This window comes from Phasianus colchicus, chromosome 3, assembly GCF_987193195.1.
Source record: "Phasianus colchicus chromosome 3, bPhaCol1.hap1.1, whole genome shotgun sequence".
Classification (NCBI taxonomy): domain Eukaryota; kingdom Metazoa; phylum Chordata; class Aves; order Galliformes; family Phasianidae; genus Phasianus; species Phasianus colchicus.
Window position 1 is genome coordinate 27574506 of NC_143438.1, and position 24117 is coordinate 27598622.

At 44.1% G+C, this 24117-nt stretch overlaps 2 protein-coding genes across 8 annotated transcripts in view; both read right to left on the minus strand.

Annotated features, from left to right (window-relative positions):
• Positions 1-11: 11 nt before the first annotated feature.
• LOC149918474 (SUN domain-containing protein 3-like) lies at positions 12-9549 on the minus strand. Of its 2 annotated transcripts, none has more exons than XM_090137162.1 (9): positions 8584-9549; positions 6956-7017; positions 6751-6811; positions 6240-6396; positions 5127-5211; positions 4527-4639; positions 3625-3795; positions 3183-3275; positions 12-2470 (listed from the first exon to the last, which is right to left on the minus strand). In XM_090137162.1, the coding sequence occupies exons 3-9, from the start codon at positions 6759-6761 to the stop codon at positions 2291-2293; spliced, it is 810 nt and encodes a 269-aa protein (XP_089993288.1). In that variant the 5' UTR covers positions 6762-6811; positions 6956-7017; positions 8584-9549; the 3' UTR covers positions 12-2290. The 2 variants fall into 2 exon arrangements, with proteins under 2 accessions (XP_089993288.1, XP_089993287.1); XM_090137161.1 differs by having other exon boundaries at positions 7132-9549.
• Positions 9550-9575: 26 nt separating this feature from the next.
• The window catches only part of GRB10 (growth factor receptor bound protein 10), a 143527-nt gene continuing 128985 nt past the window's right edge, over positions 9576-24117 (minus strand). For all 6 annotated transcript variants that reach the window (XM_090137156.1, XM_031589165.2, XM_031589166.2 and 3 more), the window contains 6 exons: positions 22295-22372; positions 21526-21642; positions 20586-20652; positions 19530-19617; positions 15498-15591; positions 9576-14713 (listed from right to left, as the gene is read on the minus strand). In XM_090137156.1, coding sequence (XP_089993282.1) covers positions 14567-14713; positions 15498-15591; positions 19530-19617; positions 20586-20652; positions 21526-21642; positions 22295-22372 — 591 coding nt within the window. In that variant the 3' untranslated portion in view covers positions 9576-14566. The remainder of the gene's footprint in view (positions 14714-15497; positions 15592-19529; positions 19618-20585; positions 20653-21525; positions 21643-22294; positions 22373-24117) is intronic.

Genomic DNA, 24117 nt, shown 5'->3' on the forward strand with positions numbered 1-24117 from the left:
CTGGCTCATATTCAGCCGACTGTCCATCAGTACACCAAGTCCTTTTCCGTCAGGCAGCTTTCCAGCCACCCCTCCCAAGTGTTTCACCCAGCGGAGCATACAAACCATTGGCAGCCAGCTTCTCCACAAGAATGTTGTGGGGGACAGTGCCAAAGGCTGTACTGAAGTCCAGGCAGACCACAATGACAGCCATACCTTCATCCACTAAGCACGTTACCTTGTCACAGAATGAAATCAGGTTTGTCAGACAGGATCGACCATTCATAGACCCATGCTGATTGGGCCTCATCCCCCCAGTTTACCATTAACTGGTCCGTGAGGCCTCCTGAGATGATCCATTTCATGACGTTCCCTGGCACCGAGGTGAGACTACAGGTCTGTAGCTACCGGGATTTTTGAAGATGGGTGTCAACGCTTGCCAGTCCAACGGGACATTTCTGGTTAGCCAAGACTGCCGAAAGATGATGGAGAGTGGCTTGGCAACCACATCCGCCAACTCCCTCAGCACTCCAGGTGCAGTCCATCTGGCTCCACGGACTTGCCACGGAGCGTCCAGCTTTCAGAGCAGGTCCAAAACCATCTCATTGTGGATTGTGCAGGGCCTGTTCTGTTCCCCATCCCTACCTACCAGCACAAGGGGCTGCGTACCCAGGGAGTAACTAGTCTTACTATTAAGGACTGAGGCAAAGAAGGTGTATGGGAGCTGCTGAATCACGGCCCGAACCACTGATTGATCACCTGAGGCAAGGACTGACTCTGCCATGGGAGCACAGGTGGAGGCAATTCAACTGCGTGAGCAGGAAGGGCGCAGCCTGGCTCCACCTCTCCCAGACCCCATTTAAGGGCTGATTGCCGCTGGGGAAGGATGTCTTTCTGGAGATCCCTCCCTTTGGAGTTTTCTACTGCGAGCCTAGGCCACAGCTGAGCATCTAACTTTTGATTCTCTCTTTCCACCACAATAATCTTTCTCATGATAAAACCTGTATAATGCCATCCTTACCACGCCACTCTGCTATCTGTACATTTGTAAATGATACAGAAGGCATTAAGTACCTCAGCCTTATCCTGATTTATCCTGATCCTTGGTCACCATGTTGCCCTCAGCATCATCCAGCAAGGGATGGAGATTCTCCCTAGCCTTCCCCTTGCTGCTGATGTACTTACAGAGATATTGACTGTTGTCCTTCACCTTAGCGGCCAAGTTCAGTTCTAGCTGGGCTTTGGCTTTTCTAATTTTCTCCCTGCATGGCTTCACTATGTACTCGTAATTGTCGTAAGTTGTTTGCCCATTCTTCCAAATACCATAAGCTTTAGTTTTGTTCCCAAGTTCCAGCCAAAGGTCTCTGTTCAGCCTGACCGGCCTCCCTGCCCATCAACTTGTCTTCCGTGACTTGGTGATGGTCAGCTCCTGCACTTTTACAACAACTTCCTTAAAAGTATTCCCAGCCTTCCTGGGCTCCTGTGCTCTCCAGAACTGCCTCCCAAGGGACCCGCTCAACCACGGTCCGAAAGAGGCCAAGGTCTGCCCTCTGGAAGCAGTTCTGCAGACTCCCACCCGTGGTTCAACAAGGATCTTGTGATCACTTTGCCAACTCCCACCCAGCCGCTCCCTCCCTCCTCCACCCCAGCAGGAGAACAGGAGAAAAGGGGATGAAAAAGGTCATGGGGCGAGATAGACAGGGAGATCTCTTAACGGTTACTCTGATGGACAAAAGAGACTCAACATGGGAAAAGTTGAATTAATTTATTCTGAGATAATGTTGTGGTTTTGCAATTTTTGTTGTTGATATTTCACCTCAGAACATCATGTAAAATAGTGGGAGTTAAAGAGTTAATGTTTTGGTTCCTTGAACTGCCATTTATGGGCATTTGGGGTCCTCGGATGGGTGGGGAAGAGCGGCATTCCCGAGGACCTAGCGCGCAGAGGAAGAAAGGTGGAGCTACTGGCAGGACACCAGCCTTTTTCCCACTCTTGGTTTGTCACGAAGAAGAGCACGTGCTTCCCCTGCAGTCTTCTAACATGAGATCTTGTATTTTGGATACTCTCGTCTCTCCCATTTTGTTTGATTTTGCTCCTCAGATAGTTGCCGTTGTTTTTTTGCTTTTGTTGTTGTGGTTTTTTTTGTTGGACGCATGTGTTATCTCCCTTCCCCCTCTCCTGGAGCGCACGGCCCGCTTCGTGCCTTGCCTTGTTAGTCACAGAGCCGGGGCCGGATGTGCCGCGCTGTCAGTAGGTAGGGTAATTTCTTTTAGCACTCTCTCTCTCTCGTCCCCTGGGTTTGTGCCCCTGTCACGGGCTCAGACCGAGAGATTCCTCCATGACAGATGAACCAGCTAGCTTTCCCTTAGCTTCACCATCATGGGCTGGACTGCCGTGGAGCCTGAACTGATACACACAGGTGTAGTCCGCGTGGCCCCAGTTGCTCAGCACTTGCAGCTTTACGTAATTGATGAACCCAGAGTGCTCATTCTGCAATGACAAAAAGAAATGAACTGCGTTTTCCTCTCTTCTCTTTGGCCACTGACACCGCTGGAGTGACATACCCGCACAACATCTTACTTCAGGCTGCCTTGCTAGGTCTTTTGACATGCTGATAAGCTGCCATAGCACAATCAAGACATTTCTCACCCTGCTCCACCTCTTTGGCCACATGAGTTTTAAAGAAATAAATAGCTACCAAAAGCTGCACCAAATACACAGGCAAGTTCTTTGCACTTGCTTTGAGTGTGTGTTCTCGCACAGAAAACGCAGGGACGTTACTCTCATTGCCTTCTCTAGAATGTCACCCAAGCAGTACGAGCTCCCTTATGCTGCCCGTTACCGGCAACAACAAAATCCTTGGAAAGCCACACATCCCCAGTGTGAAAGTGTGTGAAGGTAGCCCGCCAACAGTATTGCATACTACGTGAGGCAGCCACTTGTGTGCAATTGGAAGCCACTTGGTCATGGTGATTTCTGCTGCAAGTGTAGCTGGAGCTTAGCGGTGCTATAAGCTGAAGCAGCTCTGAAACTTAAAAACCGGAAGGAAACAGAGACAGCCCAGCACTCCGGGCATATGCAGATAGTAAATGGCAGCAGCAGAAATGCCAGAGGGCCCCCATACGCCTCTGGCTTGGAAGCTTTTCCCCAGCCAACCGCGGTTCTCCTCTCCCATGCTTCACGTCCCTCTTTGTAACCTTACCTTCAGCTGGAAGGTAAGACTGGGAGCCTGGCCTGGCACAAAGGTGAACTCTCCTAGCAAAGTTCCTCTCTCGTCATCTTCTTCCTGCAGGCCCTACAGGAAGACAGGGGTGGAGAAAATAGAACAGTGGGTTGCACTGCTGGAGGAGGATCACAAAGCCCCACAGGGCTTTGTGAAGCAAAGGTGGTCTAGGACCATCCACTGTGCCACTTCCCTTTCCCTCTGCCTCTCAAACTACCAACTCGCCCCAAGAGCGGGAAACCTTCTTTGCTGTGCTACCTTGGACAAAAAAGGAATGCTGTGGAAATGGGGCAACTCTGAGGAGCTTGTTTCTCCCCCGAGGCAGGGAAGAACTGCATGCAGCAGCCCTCTTGGATCTGCAACCAGCCTCCACATCAAATGCTACGCAAAACTACCACCACAACCCAGAGGAATCACTTACATAGACAGCAAAGTCCTTAGGAGCACTGGAGATGCTGTCTGCATGGTACGCTGAAGCTGGAATTCCATGGTTTAGCGTAACTGCTGTGGGAAAGATGGCCTTGGGCAACTTGATGAGGACGTGCCCTTGGCTTCCTGGGAAGGGCCAGCAGTTTCCTGGATGATTGTCAGGCTGGAAAGAGAAGAAGAAACAGTGTTTGCGTGCAAAAGAGCATCCTGGCTGAAATTCCTGCCCCAGCATCAGGGGCTCTAGAGGTGTACTGGCCCATCAGCTCTGCTCCAAAGCACAGGCACACGCGCATGGCGGTGAGCTGGGTGCACAACTTGCAGAAGCTCTCGGGCTCCTCCTTTTGTGGAGCAACTTGCAAAAAATAAAAAAGAGGGACTGCTGTGGCTGAAAGGCACCTGCCCGGGGCAAAGAAGGGCTCACCTGCATGAGCCTTTCCTGCGAGGGGAAGAAATCGCTCCCTCTCATCCGGTCCCACCCCCTTCCCCGGCACCAGCTACTTGTGCAAGTAGCCCACGAGCAGTGTCAGGATGGGCTGGCAAACACAACATGGGGCCCTCCTGCAGTGCACGCCCTCCGTGCCCTCTTGGCTTCATTAAGAGCCCCAGCGTTCTCGCAGCCCAGATCTCTCGTGGCACCTTATGGGTTCCCCTTCAATGCCAGCCAGACAGTTCCACAATGGGTGGGAAGACAAGCAAGCTAGCCTGGCAGAAGCTTGCACAGAGGACTTGGGGCAGTCTGGCAGAAGAAATTCCCTGCCTGGATACGCAAGAGGGGAGTAGGTCCTTGCAAGAAGGGGTGAAGACAAGGGTAAAGGCAACCCTCAGCAGGGCGTTTGGCCCCCTCTGCCCCGCACCATTGCCCCGCATTCTTGCTCTGTTTCACAGTGTCCTTACCTCAAGAATAATCTCAGGAGGCCTCATATAGGGTGTCACCAGCAACGACCGCCAAAAGACTTTCCCACTTCCAACCCAGGAGGGAGAAGTCTTGGAACGAACAATAGCGGCGCCTGCAAATTAAAACACAGGCACAATGGTCAAGCAAGGCCAGGAGGAATCAAGGGCTGCTGACTGTTTTCCACAGGAACAGCTGCACAGAAATGCTGGCTGCCTTTGCACTGTCCTCTTCAAAAGAGTTTCTAAGCAGCCATACATATCCCCAACAGTGATATTCCCCTCGTTCTCATTTGCCATATCCCTCTGCAACACCATGTAGGGACTCGCTCAACTATCTTAAGGGGCCACATAAACTGACAGCCAGCTGAGCAATCATGTGAGAAACAACACCAAGTAGGAGCAGCGTTTTTCAGATGTGCTCTAGCCCACTGAAGGCTCTCTCAGCAAGCACATTCTCAGGGCACAAAGTGGCCATTCACTCCTCACCCCTTCTCCCCTACCCTGCCCAAATGCCCATCCTGTCAAACTGGACAAGACGCGCTTTGGAACCACCATCTGTGGTCTGTTTGTTTTCTGTTTGTTTCTACAGCTTAACAGCACCTGAAGTTTTGCTGGCATAATTAGGCATCTGGAATGGGCTTTCTTCCACCTTCTCCAGTACTTGATTGATCATCTCTTGAACAGCCTGGGAAGGAAGACAGAGGAGAGCGCTCGTCAGAAGGAAAAGAAAAGGAAAAAGAGTTGCCTCCCAGCTCCCCTACAAAGCCTGCCAAAGCAAACTCGGCTGCTCCACTTGGACGTAATTAACACCGGAGTTGCCTGGGAACCTCCAGAGCTCTACTATGACCATCTGGCACGGGAATGGAGAGGCTGCTCACTCCAGCGCACTGGACACGGGTGCGGCAGGAATGGGCTTTTCCTGTCGAGATGCCCCATGACAGGCAGGCTGCACTGAGAGACAGTCCTGCTGGCCAGGAGATGGGGCTCGAGTCAGGCACAAGGCAGGGATTGCCCAGGGATCACCACAACTGCTGCAGTCCAGCCAAACACAGAGAGTTAACTTAAAGCAGAAGACAGAGCTTGCCTACTGCAACGGGGAAGAAAGGCAAAATGCAGAAGGAACTAATGCCAGGCCTCGGGCTAACGTGGCCTGCGAGATTCCCATCACGGGTCACCATCAGCTCAGGCTTTGGGCAGACCTGGGACCGTGCGAGTTCAAGCCGCCAAAAGAGACGGTATCCACGGAGCAAGGCCTCTGAAACCAGAACAGCTTTCAGACTGGATGCCCCACGGGGAGGCTGAAACACGTTTCCTGTGCATCTGCACAGGCCCCAGGAACCCAGGGCTCCCAGGCTCAACTCAGGGTGCTGGCTTACAGGTCTTCCAGGGGAACCTGCCACCTCATGCGCAGCAGCAGGTGCAGCTATGGACTGCTGAGACCGCCCTTTCTTTCCAGTCCTTCCCTCAGGATCACTTGAGATCCTGACAGAGAGCAAGAAACGAGTAAGGCATCTAAAATTCCCATCAGAGCTCATTCCTTTCCCCTACAAGAACTGCAGAGCAACAGAAAAAAGGACTGATGGTGATGCATGAGCATTTCTTCCTGCGGGACAAGCCTTTTAGCTGTCTGTGACAGGGAAAGGTAGCGAGATATGATGCCACAGTGGGGAAAGAACTCTCTCGGCAGCAGAGCTTTTTGCAATGCCCTCTTACCTCGCTGGTAAAGCCTGGGAACTCAGTTCTTTTCAGGGCCTCATGGAGAGCACACTGGGTGATGTCCCTTGCTCTCCATTGCAGGAAATGAAGCTGCTGCTGGATCTTCTCGAGCTCTTGTTCCACGCTCGGCATTTCCAGATCATCACCCGCCAGCCTAGAGACAGCAGGTAATGGAGAGAGTGTACACAGCTGTCTTCTCACAAGCCGTGGGACTGTGAGGCAGAGAACGAGCCTCATTCCACGTGGCGACAGGGTAACCAAGGTTTAATAGAGAGTTGACAATACTGGTTGGCAAGCTCCAAGGGCTCCCAAGCACCAAGAAGGTGCTTCCTGGCATCCTGGCTAACTTTGAGGGAACTAATGGACATGGAGTATAGCGGTTCGATTGGGAAATGGGAGAAGCTTGGGGCATTGGTCATAGAAGCTGGACTCGGGTAACAAGTGGTCATGGACAAGGGGCAGAGCTCCTCTAAAGAAGAGTCTAGCCAAAGGGAGATTCTTTTCTTACCTTGAAGTCATTCCTGCCACTGCCCTTGAGCCTTCAGCAAGACTTCCAACGCAGTAAACACCTGCCAGGAATTCCGTAAGTAAATCATCTCTATAAACACTGGGGGTTCTGCCTTGGGCTGCCCACTCCCCTATCCCTGGGCAGATCAAATCATTGGAGGCTTCCGAAAGAAGCATCCTCAAATCAGAGCTCTACAGAGACTCACCGAAGGACACCACGGCCACAGTGAACAGCACCAGGAAAACTGTCTTCCAAATCTTAGGTTGCCTATGAAGAAGGAGAAGCGTGGTGAGGAACGGTGAAGCAGGCCGTATCTGTACAGTTCAGAAGAAGACTATGGAGCAATGACGTTTAAAACTCGTGAAGGAACCATATCCTTACCAGTCCCCACGCTCGCCTTCCCCTCGTTGCTCCATTTCTCTGAAGCACAAGTAACAAAACACGCAGCTCGCAAGGAGTGAGCCAAACCCTCTCCAACAGCTGTGCTGTCAGGACCGAGAGTGGCTAAGGCGCGGGGACAAGCTGCCTCAGTGCTGAGGGCCCTTTGTGACTTCACAATGGCCAGTGATGTCACCCCAGAGTGGGCAGCGCCATGTTTTGAGGGACAGCCCAGCCTGACAGGGAACAGGTTTTGCACCTCCCTCCTGCAGAGGGAAAGATCCTACAAAGTCAGAAGAAACACCTCCTGCCAAGCAGCCTGCTTGGTCGGATTCTGCTCAAGGGGGACGGGCTGGGAACTACAAGCCGCCTTTTTTGGTCCCTGCTTTTGATGCTCTGTACATCAGATGTCTCACTCTGGGTACCCAGACTTTTCCAGGGCTTTCCTGTATCTGTCTTCCCACTGTCAGCCAGCATTTCATTACAGCCATGGCACAAGCAGACGTGAAGGACCACAGATGCTGGTAGAAAACACTAACAGGAAAAACTTGCGCGTAGTTCTTCCTGCTCGTGAGAATTTTCTTGCACATACATGCATATAAGTTGTTGCCTTTTATAAGATGCCAAGTAAATTACCCCATGGTCACAAAAAAACCCACAATTCTTCTGTTTGCACCAACCTCTAAGGAATTTTATTTATGCGGTGGGTTTTCCTGATCCTCTTTGCATCCTTCCCCACCACTGAAGGGACGGAAGAAAAAAACACTTGTATACCCGCTCCATCAGCTACCCGCGCAAGTCCCGTGAAGTCTTTTTTCATAGTCCTCATGCTTTTCTCAGTGACTTCACCACTGCCGGCCTGGACTGTCAATACGGAGTAATAACCAGAAGGGCAAATCAGACCAGGAAGTTTCCCAGAAATGTCCCTGACCCGCGCCCCAAGGAGGCAGCAGTCCTCCCTACTGGTAGGGTCAAGCTGACATGCAGGGCCCTCCGCTCCTCTCAGCAGGGAGCTGCCAAGGACAGCCACCCTTCTTTCCTTCTGGGTGGAGGCAGTCTTGAGGCGTGAGGTCGACTGCTTTGCCTGGGACAGCCTCACAAGTGGACCTTCCACCACACCCTGATCCACCTCTCCCTCGAGTTCCAGGGCCTCACACCTATTCTGCAGAGGCACCTGGGGAACCGAGGTTGGTTGGGACGGCGGTTGCCTCCGGATGGCGACGCCTAGCCGGGACCCATTTCCACTCCTCCTTTCCTCTCAAACTGCCTCGCTCTGCTTGGCAATGGCAGGGCAGGGGGTCCACCTCTGCCTGGTGAGTATCACCCCCACGTCTGTCTCTCAGAGAGTTACACCACAAGCCTGTCTCCTGCTCACACTCTCCGATACTCCTTAAGCTCTCAACCTCCTCCTGGAGTGCAGCCACCACGCTGAGCACATCATCCGCCTGCTCGCACCTCACGCAGCTGGCGTTCCTGCCTTCCTTCTCCGGCACCAACAGACTCAGGCACTTGCTGCAGCCACAGGCTTGAACTGCCACTTCTTCAGGCACGGGCTCTGAGTCACCACTGTATTTCTCACCAGGCCTTTCTGGCTAGTGGACACCATGGTGAGAAACGTTGTCCGGGAGGCAGGTGACAGGTCTACTAGTGGGCAGAGATCCCAGGCACCACGCACCACGCACCCTGCCGTGTCTCCCGGCCTCCTGGCTTCCCTGCCCAGACTACTGCCGTCCCGCCCCCTTTACGCTCGCCCTGCTCGCTGCGCTCCGTAGCGGCAGGTTTATACATGCAGGGGGTGGTCCGCCGCTGCTCCTGGCTCCGCCGCAGATCACCGCTGCCACGCGGAGGACAATGGCGCCCGGCAGTGCTCTGTGATAGGGCCACCCCTCAAGCCGAGGCGATTCCCTGCTGCAGCGCGGAATGCGTCCGCTCCGTGCGGAGTACCTGGGCAAAAGGAATGGCAGAATGGTGTGGCTTGAAAGTTATCTGAAGACCAGCTAGTCCACACCTCTGCTAAAGCAGGTTCCCTGTGGTGGGCTACCCAGGAAAGAATCCAGCCTGGTCCACTGCTCTGATACTCTCACAGTCAAGAAATATTTCCTCATGTTCGCATGGAATTTCCCGTGTTCCTGTTTGTGCCCGTTGCCCCTTAATTCTGTCACTGGCCCCCAGCAAAAAGAGCCTGGCCCCACTCACTCGGCTACTGCCCATTAGATATTTATAAGCATTGATAAGATCCTCTCTCAGCCTTCTCCAGGCTGAACAGTCCCAGCTCTCTCTGCCTTTCCCCATAAGGGAGATAGATGCTCCACAGGACACAGTACTCCAGATGTGGCCTCACCAGGGCAGGGGAGAGGAGGAGGATCACCTCCCTCGACCTGCTGGCCACGCTCTTTGGAAGGATCCCACTGGCCTTCTCGGCCACCTGAGCACACTGCTGGCTCATATTCAGCCGACTGTCCATCAGTACACCAAGTCCTTTTCCGTCAGGCAGCTTTCCAGCCACCCCTCCCAAGTGTTTCACCCAGCGGAGCATACAAACCATTGGCAGCCAGCTTCTCCACAAGAATGTTGTGGGGGACAGTGCCAAAGGCTGTACTGAAGTCCAGGCAGACCACATTGACAGCCATACCTTCATCCACTCAGGATCCCACTGGCCTTCTTGGCCACAAGGGCACACTGCTGGCTCACGGCCAACCTATTAATCACCAGGACACCATGGCCGATCTCTGCAGAGCTTCTCTCCAGCAGGTCAGCCCCTCACCTGTACTGATGCATGCAGTTATTCCTCTCCAGGTGTAGGACTCTACCCTTGCCCTTATTGAACTTCATCAGGTTCCTCTCTGCCCCACTCTCCAGGCTGTTCAGATCTCGCTAAATGGCAGCACAGCCTTCTGCTGCGTCAGTTACACCTTCCACTCCTCTCTTTAGCTCTTCTGTGCTCCCCTTTTCTCAAGAGTTATACTTCTGTCTGCATCTTGGCTCAGCACTGGAGTCGATAAACCCAGGGTGCATCTTGACTCAGAGCTGCCTGCTTTGTTTATACTTTCACCTTCCTGATAGGTACTTGAGGCACCTGAACCCTGCAGCCAGCATGTGGCAAATACCCAATTAAAGCAAAACAATCAACCTGACCAACCAAGAAGGGTTGTAGGACTCTGCTAGGCACAGCTTAGCATCTTGTGATAAGCCAGTATTTCTTGTAAAAACATCTGCTCTCATCTGTTTGAAATGACAAGCAATTAGAGCAGAATGTCTTCAGGCTGTGAGTTTGCAAGATTAGTATTGTACAAACTGATTTATTTTGAGGTCTCAGATGTGACTACCCACAATATCTAATGAAAATCATATGGCTCTCGGAAACAGTTGTGGTTGTATTAGGTTTTCAAAACCTAATTAAAGGAAGAAAGGCGTAATATAATATTTGAGATTATTGAGATTAATCCCAAATTATTGGGATATTCAAAGGACTATCTCTTTTCTCCAACTGCTGTGAAGTTTCCAAGATGTCAGACAATCAATGATTGAGTCACAAAGCAATGTGCAAGCTGGTCACTGACAAACCAGATTAAAGAGTAACTAAATTAGCAGTGACTTAAGTCTGAAGTTGTCTATAGTTCATCTTACTCAGTGGGACATGGCTCCTCTGGTGGTGTTCTTCTGTGCAGGTACAAGGCTGAAGCAGCCATTTGGTTTTAAACACAATTTTATGCTTCTGTGTGTGCATCAGGATGAAAGTACTGCAATTAAAGGCTGCAAAATACTTGTCTGATTTCAATTTACTCAGAGGTTCAAATGCATTTACAGTATTTTGCAAGGTGAACTTCATGCTAAAAGGTTTCATGTGGGTTCAGACATTGCCTGATCATGTCAGATGCTGTCCGTTTCCTGTAACTAATGTAACACCAGCACAAACCTCCTATCAGGCACAACAATTATTTCAACTCTTACCTATTCCCATTTCTGACCTAGATTAATGTTGTACTTGGGAGTGTTCTGATAGCACAGGTATCTGCTAAGGAAGACGCCTCAGGCCAGATTTGCAGGCATCATTTTGCACGTGCCACAGTTGCAGGTGGGTAGCACAAACATGCAGATAATAGGACTGCCCTGCCATGGGACAGACTCAGGAACACCTGTTTGCTGTGATTCCTTTTTTTTTTATGCCATCCTCTTGTCTGTTCCAAATGTAATGCATACTGAAATAACTTTCTTCAAACAAAAGGTTGTGAACAACTTCTTTAGATACAGGACATACTGAACACAGATATTTCCACAGAAGAGTGGAAACAGAGGCATCTTACTTTGTTTTCCTTTCAACTCTTCTTAAGAGATGTTTAATGATAACCCACCCCAAATAACCCAGAATTAAGACGAGATAAGCTGTGAACTCAGACACACCCAAGAGAAGACATTCATTCCAATATAAAATGAATAGCATTGTATTAACGTTTATTTCTAATTACAAGAAACAGAATATCAGTCCCTTATTTGTACAAAAATACCTGAAAGATTACAATTAGGTTCACAAGCCAAAAAGCTATTTACAGTATGAAGCAAAGCATATTGAATAAAGGTTTTGTCTCTTAAGTTAATACCTTTTGCATTCCCTGAAACTTTAAACTTTATTCCATTTTACAGTCACTAAATCTTGCATTGTGACAATATAATTTACGATAAGCAAGTCTTGCCACTGGAAAGGTGCATTGATTGGTCAAACTGTCAGGTATTTAGTGCAGAAAAGATAAGACAAAACATCTAAACTGAGGCACGTGTTTCTTCAAGATTAATTAACAAATAAAAAGTTTTTTGTACTTTTAACACCTATCGTAACATAACTTAACTAGTAACCTCATTACCAAAATGGTTTGGCATTTTCCTTCTCAACATATTCAAGATTGCTACATGAAGTATTTATTTAGAAAATAAAATCACAGGCAAAAAGATAAAAATTCAACAGGCTCCAAAACAACCCTGAGCATCCCCTTTACATTCATGTCATTTAAATACAAAAATAAGAGTCAAATGTCCTTCAGTCCTTGGTATTCTGAGCTGGCAGCCAGCTGAATCTGTTGGAAAACTAAGGTGGTATCGACTGTTTTCCAGCAGAAAGAAGACAAAGCAGTGATCTGCTTAAGTAAGATTGTTGCCACTTTGAAGGTGGTCACTTTCTCAAAACAGCTCACTTTAGCTGGGAAAAGTACAAAATACTAAGTCAACCATCTACATACAAAAATCATGATTCATAGTCAAACTTTTATTCTGAATTTAAATAAGATGCAAGTTTTTCTTTTTTTCTTTTTTTATAAATATGAAACACTGCAAGTACTATTTGCCTACTGGGGAAAATGCATGGCTGTCACTAAGCTATGTAAACAGAAAAACTTAAAACTACAGCATAAATGGTCTTATTAAACTGGTAATGTAGTCAATACAAGTATTGTTTTTCTCCTAATAGGGGCCAAATAGAAGCATGCAAAGTGAAGTCAGACTTAAGTTAGCTTAATTTCAAGGTTTTAAAATACATTGTCTAGAAAGCAGGAACACTCATTTCACTATGTACAATTAAAAAAAAAAAAAGGTTTCTACTAAAAACAAAATCAAGTTTCTTCATTTTTATATCTAGACATTAAATGGAAAAAAAAATACTAAATGTGTTCTGTAAACTAAAATACAGTGTTTCTATACCATTGACATAGTTATAAGCTGATATGGATGACTCAGGCAGGTTATGGTTTGTCTTAAGCTATTCTCAACACTACATGAAGACCTAAAGGTGTGGAATTTTCTTCCTTCTGTCTACCCTTTCTGATGGCTAGGATTTCAAACCCAGTGGCAAACATTAATAAAGATGAACGAGTCTGCATAAATTGTTCACCGTCTCAAGAATGCTTCATTCTGCACTACGTTCTGAAAGTTCCCAGGGTGAAATATTTCACACTACGGATAACTGCATGAAGTGTTGGAAAGCTAATTCAGTAACAGTTCCTGCACGGACTGTGTTGTTCAAAGAATGCTATTTGCAATTAAGGGAGTAAAGGGGGACTCGTTTAATTTTAGTACTGATTTATCATCAGAAAGAATCATTGTGTAAACATTAAATAATTGATTTAAGCATTAACAATAAAGTAATTCTGATGACAGACCAGCACCAGAGCAGGATATATGCTTGTCTGCAGTAGGTACCGGTGTGCATTAGTGTGTACAACACAGGAATCACCAGTTAGCTCCGTGGATGGTATTGCCAGCAGCTGGTTCACAATTGCAAATCCCAATGAAATGAGTTTCCATTCTCAGTACGTTCTTTCTCACCATGCAAACTTTCATGGCCATATCAAAAAGCAGAAGGGAGATACTTCTTCTATGCCCTATTCCCCAAGAGAGCTTTGTGTCACTGTATCTTTACAGTATGGAAACAGCTCTTTGAAACAGTCCAAAAATTCAAGGAGCTATAAAGCTAAAAACACTGTTGTTTTTTTGTTTTCGTTTTCCCAAACTAAGACTACCTGCAGAAGAATCTTCTCACAAAAAAATGGTAGTTTCAGACACAATTGTCATTCAGTCCTATTCTATTTAGTAACAGTAGGTTTCCTCAGGAGAACAGTCAAAAGGCTGTAAAAAACAAATCACCACTTCAATAATAAAAGTTTGTGCATAGAATCTAATACAGTCTTCGCATGACTGGGTGCCACTAATATGCCACCAACATACTACAGCCATAATGCTACAAGTCAACAGTTTTGAGAGTACACGCATGGTGGTATGTTCTTTTAGAATTGTATCCTCATTGCTTCTTCAAAGACATCTGCAGAGCATGGAACCTCAGGTCTCCAGAGAAGTTTTGAGACGCACACACGCGCACACACACACAGACACACAACACGCACACTTCTTGATTTTCTTCTAGATCCGTTTAGGCTGAAGCATTCCATACATTTTAGGGTGCAGATTAATACCCAACTCCTGCATGAATTTTAAAAGCCACATCAGCTCCTAATATAGGCTGCATACAATATCCAAAATAAAGAAGGAGTGCAAAAAAAGTGATCAATACAAAAAGTAAACACACTAGTCTTAATTGTCAAGATTATTCCAGGGCAAGAGTTCTTTTCAAAGATTTCTCTTCACACTTGTTCCTGTTAAGTGGCCCAGCCAAGATAGTTTCCAGTTTTGTTTCAAATTTACTAATGGTTTTACATACCCTCCCCCCCATTTTTGGGATGCTGGGACACTCAGCAGCAATCACTCTTAGGTGTTAGACAAACCAGTAATGTTGGTCTGTTGGCACCTGTCGAATCCATCCCTTTCAGAGTCCCAAGGTGCATAATATTTTTATTTATTTTTACCAACTTACAAATCTGCCAATTCCCCAGTATCAACGTTCTCTTACAATTACTCTTCTAGCAAATCCAGTCTTCAGTGAGAGTCAAATTTGAGGTCATAAGGCCACTCGGATGCAGTGGTGTTTGAGTTTGCAGGGCAAGACTCCTTTATTTAGTTGATAGAATTCAACAAGCTGGATTAGATCACTGAATTTGGTGTTACCATCATCCAGGCTGAAAAATATCTGTCCATCATCCTCACACTGGGGAAATAAAACGTCCTTTTCAAGTTAGCACATGAGAAGATGCAAGCGTTGCAAAAACAGGACAAGTAAAACTGTGTGACATGACATAAATGATAGGCACTGCACAGAAAACCTAGTATCTAGAGTTCTGCATGAAACCAGGCACAATGCTAGAAAAGAATTTATGCTAAGCCAACTGGAAATCTTTTCTGCACAAAATTGAAAGCTGGTGGGCAGAGTAATTCTAAGTTATAGAGACAGCACTGGTTTCTTTTACATAAAACAAAAATACCACAAAAATAATTGATGGCTGCTTCCAAAATTAGCAAGCAAACAAGATGAGAGGGTTTGGACCAATAAGCAGGTCTACATTATCTTAAACTTTTGCTGCTCTTTCTGGCTGAGACAAAATCAGCTAGCTCTCACTATCTCAAATATTACATTTTTTAAAGCTCAACATTACGGGATAAAATTCCAAATACAATTTTTAAAACTTCCTGTAACTTATTCTCAGTTTGCCTCAGTGATATGGAGACAAGTACGGCTGTTGCTGCCAGTCACAGAGTACAAGTTATATTGCATTACTTCTATACCTCAGTGACTTAAATCAGTTTTCCAAGTAATGTTAAGATGGAATTTTATTCAGACATTTGACAATTCTGAAGAATTGTATTTCCTAATGGAAACATGCCTGTTCATGCCATTAGTAGGTAAAAAGAGGCCTCTCTGGACAATGACAATACTGTCTGTTTAAAATTTGTTCTATTTTTTATTATTAGTTTTGAAAAAAAAAGTTACTTACCGGCAAGATTTGAAAATGCTTTATTTTTTGATGATGGCAAAGTGTAAGTACAAATGCCTTTGGATTGCTTTGGCTGTCCCGGAGAAGAAATAGCCTAGGAAAGAATATTTTTAAGCACACAGTAAATACAATTTCTACATTAATAATCAGAAGTACTAAGTAGTTTTGTACTACTGCCTAACTCTTTTTCAGTTGCTCTAGCAGGCAATTTGCTTTTCATTTTTATACCAGGCTTATGCAAGACTAACTGAAGAAGAAAAAGTGAAAAATGCATGTCATTATTTCTTTCCTTATGTATGAGGGCTGCTTCGAAAGTAATGCCTCCTATTTTACGATGTTGGCCCACGATGTCAGAGGCAGACGTTGGTGGTATGACAGTAGAGGTTGAATGTTCCTGGCAATATTTCATTACATTTTGTTGCTGTGCGACAGATGGCAGCAGAGGGGCAGTCTGACAGAATGGCACCTGACGTGGAAGTGTGGATGAAGCCAAGCGATGAAGTCACTGAATTCCTCCATGCAAAAGAAACTGTACCCACTGACATTCACTGACAATTGCTGAACATTTATGGAGACAGAACAGTGGACGTGAGCACAGTGAGATGGTGATTGGTGCATTTCAGCAGTGGCAGCAGTCATGTGAAAGGGGGGTTGGACTCGATGATCTCTGGAGGTCCCTTCCAACCCCTACGATTCTGTGATTCTGTGATTCTGAAAGCTAATCTGCATGAATCTCCAGAACGTAACCACAGAACTGTATTGGAGCTGAATATAAGCTTCACTACTTTGGAAACTATAGTGGGAAACCAGAACACTGTAAAGTTTACACCAAGTGGGCCCAAAAAACCTCAAATACAGACGCAGAGAGAACACCGTGTGCAAGGTTGTCAGGACACTGAACCAATAAAAGGCTGAAGGTGTCAGCTTCCTGGATCGCATTGTTACTGGTGACAAGACGTAGTGTCACCACTACAAGCCAGAGTCAAAATGGCAGTTCATGGAGTGGCAACATGTGAATTCCCCATCAGAGAAAAAGTTCAAGACAAGTGATGTGTACTGTCTTTTGGAATAGGAAAGGGGCGATCCTTCTGGATTTCCTGGAACCCAAACAAACCATCAGCTCCTGACTGCTGCATCATAATGCTGACTAAGCGGAACGCTCAAATTTTCAGACTCAGGCAAGAGAAGAAGATAACATTTCCTTTGCAACATGATCACACCAGGCCCTATACCGGTTCGAAGATGGTGGAGCACATTGCCCATCTTGGCTGGACTGTCCTACCACACCCACCACAAAGTCCCAGTTTGGCACACTCTGATTTCCATTTGTTTAGGCATAAGAAAGATGAGCTGTGTGGGCAACAACACGACCATAGCAGCTGTGAAACTGTGGGTCACTTGCACTGGCACAGATTCTTACGAGTGCAGCATGCATGCTCTTGTTCATCACTGGTGAAAATGCTTAACTAATAGTGGTGTTTTGTAGCTGAGAATTTGCTCTATCAAATAGTGTTTATTGTGCTCTTTGTATCTGTTCCACAGAAATAGAAACCATTGGAGCAACTGATGTAGGAGGCATTACTTTCGGAGTGACCTACGTATGCATGAAGCTTTTGTATTTTAATATACAAGAATTTGTTCCAATTCTCCAATATCTTGCATTAGTTTACAGAACTTCAGTGTTAGTAAATTACATTTAAGCTAAGTGGCTGCAATTTCACAGAGAAAGATCATTACTTTCTTAAAATGATTTCTCACTTAAGTAAGGTCCAGGATGGGGAAAACACACACTGATTTTCCTTCTTGAGACTATTTTTCTCTCAGCATCCTCAGAAAATAATTTACTTTGGGAAGTATAAACTAGCAACAACACACACCATGGAACTGTCACTTCTGAGTTGACCCACAAAGTCCTATTTCAAATAGTTAACTATACTTTAGCAAGGAAAAGTATATAGACATTTTAAATCCTCAAAAAGGACTCCTTTCCTTAACATTTATGAGCTGAGGTAGGAGAACCTCTCCATGCCACAGGAAACAAGTACATCCCTTTGGCATAAGGCCCAGAATGCTAATCACAAGTGGACTTGTGAGATGGCCAAGTGTTGTAGTTGGGCAGGCCTCAAGCCCTCTTACTGGCTAACCACTAAGGCAGGAACATGCTCTTTCAAGGCTGAGTTGCAAGAACTGCTTGTACTTTACGGACCTGAAAGAACTTACCCTAGCTCCTCAGAGCCAATTGAGAAATGTCAATACCACAAAAATGCATCATCGTAACCAGGATCACTCCAATACCAAGAGATGGCATGTCTTGCCACTACTGGAAAACATGCTTCACTTTCCTTTTTCTTCCTAGTAAGACAAGATGTGTGGAAAAGGAACCTAAGACTTTACAAATTGGGATTCATCTCAGCAAGAAAGATCTTACCTGCCCCTGCCCTACTGGTCACTCCAGCTGGTCCTGCAGATATTTCTAAATTACTTTTCAACTAGCTATTTCAGATAATGCAAAGTATCATAAACTGGGGGTACAATGCAAAGGTCAGCACAACTGACCCTGCAACTTCTATGTTTATGCAACTTCTTTGGCAAAAAAACAGCCTGTCTGCAATAACAATGACTGCATATACAGATATACCCTCAACAATAGCTTCAAGAAACAAAGAAAGAATAGAAGCATCGCCTGCATATTTACATTGCTGGACATGTTAACAAGAGCCACTAGAAGCCTTCCCTATTCTTCCCCAATGTTAACTTTTTAGCTTCCTTTGTTCAAGAACACACATAGCAGGAAAACACAAACAAGACTTTTTTTGTTCCGAAAACTGTCACCTACAGATCCTAGAACACACAGGTAATACAATTCCTTTGCTGTAATTGAATGACCTCACTACAACTGAATGCTAACCAATCTCAGCCTTCCATAGTGACTAAGTTGTCTGGAATACAAATTGAACAGTCTCAAAGGTGTCAATGATTGTATGAATAGTCAAAAAAGCATGGGCTACTAGATTCTTAATGCATCATGTCAAAATGGACCCAAGATAGCCAAGCAGTTCTGTTATGAGAGAGACCCAGAAATTCAACAGATCAGCTGTGCCCGCCTTCAGCAGTGCTCTTTTGCTTTCATTGGTCTGCTAGCTAAAATCATTTTTCATACAAATCTCAGTAGCTTTCGGCCACCGACACTGACAAAAAAAAAAACAAACCAAAAAACAATAAAAAACACTGTTTAATGAATGTGATGAATGTACACATGCACTATTTCTCTAATGTGTTTCATCCTCCACAAGCTATGAATGAAGAAAATTAGTTATGCTCCCAAGTCAGAAAATGCTGTTGCAAGGTTTGACTCCTGAAAAGACAATACGGAAACTTCTATCAAAACCCTGTCAGCAGTGGGATCAATGAAATGAAGACAACTATGTTCTTCTCATCCAACAAATAATTCATTGTTGAACTCCAATTTAAGGGATTTCCCTAGAATTACCATAGCTACATGCAACTAAGTTGCAACAAAGATGGTCAGAAAATACTTAAATGTCAGGATATATAATTTACAGAAATGGAACAGGTACTTTCTTTCATCTATAACAGAAATAAATAGGAAGAAATAATCATTAACCGCTCTGATACATGCAAAAAAGCACAAATAGCCGATTACAAATTTGTGTGCAAGTGGATAATTACAGCTTTGCCTGAAAAAATACTTCCTCAGTGCAGGTTAAAGTAATTAATTATTTTCAAATTCTAACATTCTCTAAAATTTTATTACCTCTACTGAAAAAAAAAAACAAAAAACATCCAAAAGAATAACAAGTTGTGTATTCTTTTTTCCAGATTAAGTGTTAGAACTCACTCCTACAAACATGTAGTCGGGCTTTTAGAATTCCAGGCAAGTTACAGTGGGACTGCTAAGAATCAGGTTACTCATCAGTGCTCACAAACCTGTAAGCCCTTACAGCAGAAGTTATGTTCTTGTCCATAGTACTTACCATGAAATCATAAATACCAAACAACAGGAATACCTACCCATCTACTAGCCCTTGTTGCTTAATAATCCTGTGAGATTCTTCTCTGGAGATTCTGCCATGAAACCAATGCTGTGTCCTATGAATAACTGGAGGTGAGAGGGAAAAGAGACAATGGTTAAAAAACAGTAAGGAGTATCAATTACTTCCACATGATATTTATTTAAACATTTTAAAAGTGGGTATAGTTTTGTTGCAGAACATGAAATGTCTTTAACTGATTAGTATAAAAAATGAATCAGTATGAAGAAGATGCACCAGCTGTTGCATAACCATGATAAACCAAGTGCACAGGCAGCATCTGTAGGATTTGCAGATATACGATCAGGTTAGCAAGACATTGCCCTTTCACCATTTCTTGAAAATGCTGCATCTGAACAATTCTTGGAATACAATATGTGAGCTAACAAGGTAGAACCAAGTCCCTTTAACTGTAGAAGAATGAAAAGCACTTCAGGTTGTGCTTTCAAGGATGCAGTTATCCTCAGATATTTTTATTATTGCTTCATTGTTTTTCAGATGATATGTTTAAGTTCTATTCAGCAGAATAAAAACTCAGAATACCTGTGTTCCCTCTTAAGGAATCCAGGACACTAATGTGCAATTTCCTATTACTTTAATAAACTTACAATGTCAAAGAGACATTCAGGGCTCACATTACAGGTATCTGTACTTTACATTATGCAATCATTACAGAATAAACTCTATTTTGAAGACTCTTACTTTAAAGATTATCAAATCACTTGTTGTCCTTGTTTAAAATGAAGAACTGACTTTTGGATTATTTTTTTTTTACTGGAAACTCAATTTTTGTAAAATCTGGATTTCAAAAGATTAAAATTCAAGCAAATCTTAAGTGTGCCTTAAAAGAAAGCTACATTTCTTCTATTATGTCTTTAGAGGTAGGCATACTAATGACAGAAGTTATCAAACATAAAACATAGTATTTCATATAAAGGCATTAACAGTACATGGTTGCTCTCTATCTTTGTAGGAAATGATCTTTTATTTACTCATCAAAGCCTCTTACACTATGCTTACAAACAGCAGAATTTACCTGTACTCAGTGTGGAAGGGTGGAGTGGACTTTGGCTACCCAAGATGTTCATTCTTGTGCTACGTTTCTATAGAGAAAATGAATTACCATTAAATCCACACTAAAACCTCAACAGAAGAGAATTAGTGCACATGCAATACAGATTTAATTTACAGGAAACTTGGGGCTCGGCAAGTTTAATGCAAGGATGAGAAAAAGAAATGCAACTTTGAAGGGGACTAATCTACAAGCAGCAGCTCAGTTCAGTTGGCTTAAAATGCAAGCCAGATGTTAATGGTGAAAGCTCAGTATCTTTAAAATAAAAAAAGGAAAAGAAAAAATATGACAAAAAAAAAGAAAAATCTGATATGTTTCTGCTCAGGCAAAATACTGGGCACTCAGTAAATCAAGCAGTATTTCCCTCCCATACATAAAGCACTAGCTAGTGCTTCAGTGATGACTCCTGTTCCCTAAGAGACGAGCATGGGGGAAAACTTGTACTGCAGCTGTCTGTCCACAAGACACTATAAACAAATTACATCAGTTTTCATTGCAAGAGGTTCTGCCTCTTGTATATTCTGCAATTAAACTTACTGGGAGCAAGCCATTAGTCAGAGCCCCAGACTCTTCCATGTGGGGAAGCATTTAATTTGACATATTCCTCCTCAGAGACTGGTTTTGCAAACTGGCAGTAAAGTTCTGGTGAGTCTGCTTTCCCCCTCAACTTTCCTCTGGACACTAGGGGGACAGAGAAGCAGTGGTAGAAGGTTGTTGTGAATGTGACAGTTTTGCTAAAGATGGATATCGACTTTCAGATCTGCATGCTTGCAGTGTGATTGTTTCAGGTCGGATCTAAGCTATACTGTGACCAGCACTGCACTAGTATCATAGCACACTCTGTGTCTTGGCTCTCAACAGACACTGATGAAAAAAAAAATAGAAAAGAAGAGAAAATAGCTACCCTCCAAGCATGTCCTTCTTCCATGGCAGCACTCTGTGCTTCAACAGGATTTTCAATAACTCTTCCTATTTGCCCCGAAAAATCCATTGCTACTAGTGAGTTTTCAGATACACTTCTCTGAAAAGGAATTTTCACTTGTTTCAAAAAACAGGGAAAGAAAAAACCAACTTGAGAGAGTTTCATTTCAAAATGTTTTGCTTTCAGAAGACTTTCCAAAGCTATCCTTCAACAACATGGGAAACAGCTATTTTTCTTTTCCTTGAAAAGCATTAACAGACATAAAAATACATGGTTTTTCTTTATAGGCCATATGGAAGGGAGAAGATCCAAAGTCTCTGTTGCTCAGATTGCCCACTTGCCCTATTACCATACCCCACTCATTTCCAGGGCCAGTTGGGATCCAAATATAGCATCTTCAATTTTAGATAGCTAACAGTCAGCTTTTGGCCCAACACTTTTTATGAGATTTAAGAGTGTGTTTTGCCAGACCTAAGCTGGCTTCTGCAGGGACAGCCAGATGTCTCTGTGCTGTACATGTCTTAAGTGCCTGGCATATCCAAGATTTTTCAATCACGTGGATAGTGTAAACCTAAGATAAGTGGAGAGCCAGCTACATAAATTGTACTCATAGAAAATGTGAACTTTACATTGATTTGCTACATAATGCAGAATTTACATTTCTTAGTGTAAAATTTTCCACTTTTAAAATGCAAAAGTAAATATATCTTTTTAAGCACGATACGTTAGGGAAACAAAGTTCATTACTTACTACTGGAGTGGAAAAGTGTGGAAGCATGGCTTTTCTCTGCTGGGGAATTCTGTAATTCTGATACAACAGCATTCCATACTGTTAACAAAAAAGCAAATAAATTGTTATTCAAAGGTATGCCCTAGAAAAAAAAAATTGTAGTGATTCCACTTACACTGGAACAAGGTGCTGTCAGTTTATTTCCATGATCAGAAACTGTCCCAGAGCAATTTGCATTGAGGAATAGTGATTGGCAGGTGGAACAGAGCAATAAGTATGCACAATAACTTTATTTAAAAGATAGCACTTCTACAAGATTGAGCAAAATACACAGCTCATCTCTGCCACTCTCAGCTATTAACATTATATTCCTTATGGAATACGAGCTTTCACTCAAAGTCCAGATATCACCTCCTCCTCTTCTTACCTTCCAATAATTTGAGATTAAAATATATATATACACATAAGAAGTTTAGTAAAAGATAACACAAAGATGAACTCAGCTTTCATAATGTTATAATGCTTTCTAATTCACTCGATGTTTTAATATATTTTGACAGAAAGTAACACTTCCATTATTTTTCTCATCCTTAAAAAGTGAGTGAACTCCTCATGTCTCTCCTTCACTGAGATCAATTTTAGAAACACTAGTAGCTAGGACAGTAGGAAAACACCTATTCAGTGCCTTCCCAAGAGGGACATAGCTGAAGTATATCAACATTGCTTACAGAATATTCTAATTGAAGTTGTATATGTAATTTTGTTAATGAGGTAAAACTGTATGATTACCAAAAGCTGAATCTGTAGGTAAATAAAAAGAGCCACAGCCGTAGCCACGAGGCACAACCTTAATTTTCCCTGACTACACACCTTTAATCACCTTTCACTGTTTCTTAAGAACAAAATCTTTTTTCCTAGCATTAAGTGCCTAAGGTCAATGTTAGATAATGGTGCACAGAAAGTGAATGCCATACTGTTTTTGCCACAGGTTGCACTGCAAAGAAAGACGCCTCTGAACATGTAAAATCCATGTCTACACATTCAGTATGAATAGCTAACTCTACACTGGGGAGGTTCTTCCTTGCTATTCCAGGATCATAGTGTGTTGAGCAGTGTACCTAAACTCTTCACTCTTTTGAAGATACCATAAATGATAACCTCAAGGCACAATTCACTACAATTAACTGATCCACTCTTTCTGCAGTTTGCTCACAATGAAAAATTATGTATAAAATCAGAAATAACAACAATCAACAGTAACAACAACCTTCAAGAAGCATCTGGATGTGACATGGAAATAAAATACTGTATTAAATTTGAGTCAAGTCAACACAGTGAACGTTAGATTATGAGGGCCAACAACGTTATCAACTTTTCAGAAAACAAATATGGAAATTGTACCTAGGATTGTTTCTTCGTTCCTGGCCCATAACCAAAACACCTATAACCAGTACACCTTCTTCTTTTGTAAAAAGTTAAAATAGGGATGGGATTTCTGTACTGCAATTTCTAAAGAATTTCTTACAATTAACAAACCAGGCAATATTTGGAGATCATTCAGAGACGTGCTGGTTTGGAAGATGACTCAATGTAAATGGAGAATAGGCAGCAGACCAGAACTTTGTGATTTCATACCTGCAGGCCTAGATGTCTAATTTGCTTTCCCTGCCTCTACAGGGTTTTGCATGATACACAGTCTACCCAAAGAAAGGCAGTCGTAGCTGTAGTAAACATTTGTCATATCTTAAGAACTGTCTAATAAGACAAAATTTTGAAAGGTGTGTGGGGGGAAATAAAAGACATTAATAAACACACTCCCATCCCAGGAGGCATTCAAGGCCAGA

Coding starts and splice junctions, on each gene's coding strand:
- LOC149918474 (XM_090137161.1), bottom strand. CDS start 7,166: ATGGAGCAACGAGGGGAAGGCGAGCGTGGGGACTG. Junction 3,796..4,526: donor CTCCTGAGATTATTCTTGAG/GTAAGGACACTG, acceptor TTCTCTTTCCAG/CCTGACAATCATCCAGGAAA. Junction 3,276..3,624: donor CTAAGGACTTTGCTGTCTAT/GTAAGTGATTCC, acceptor GTCTTCCTGTAG/GGCCTGCAGGAAGAAGATGA.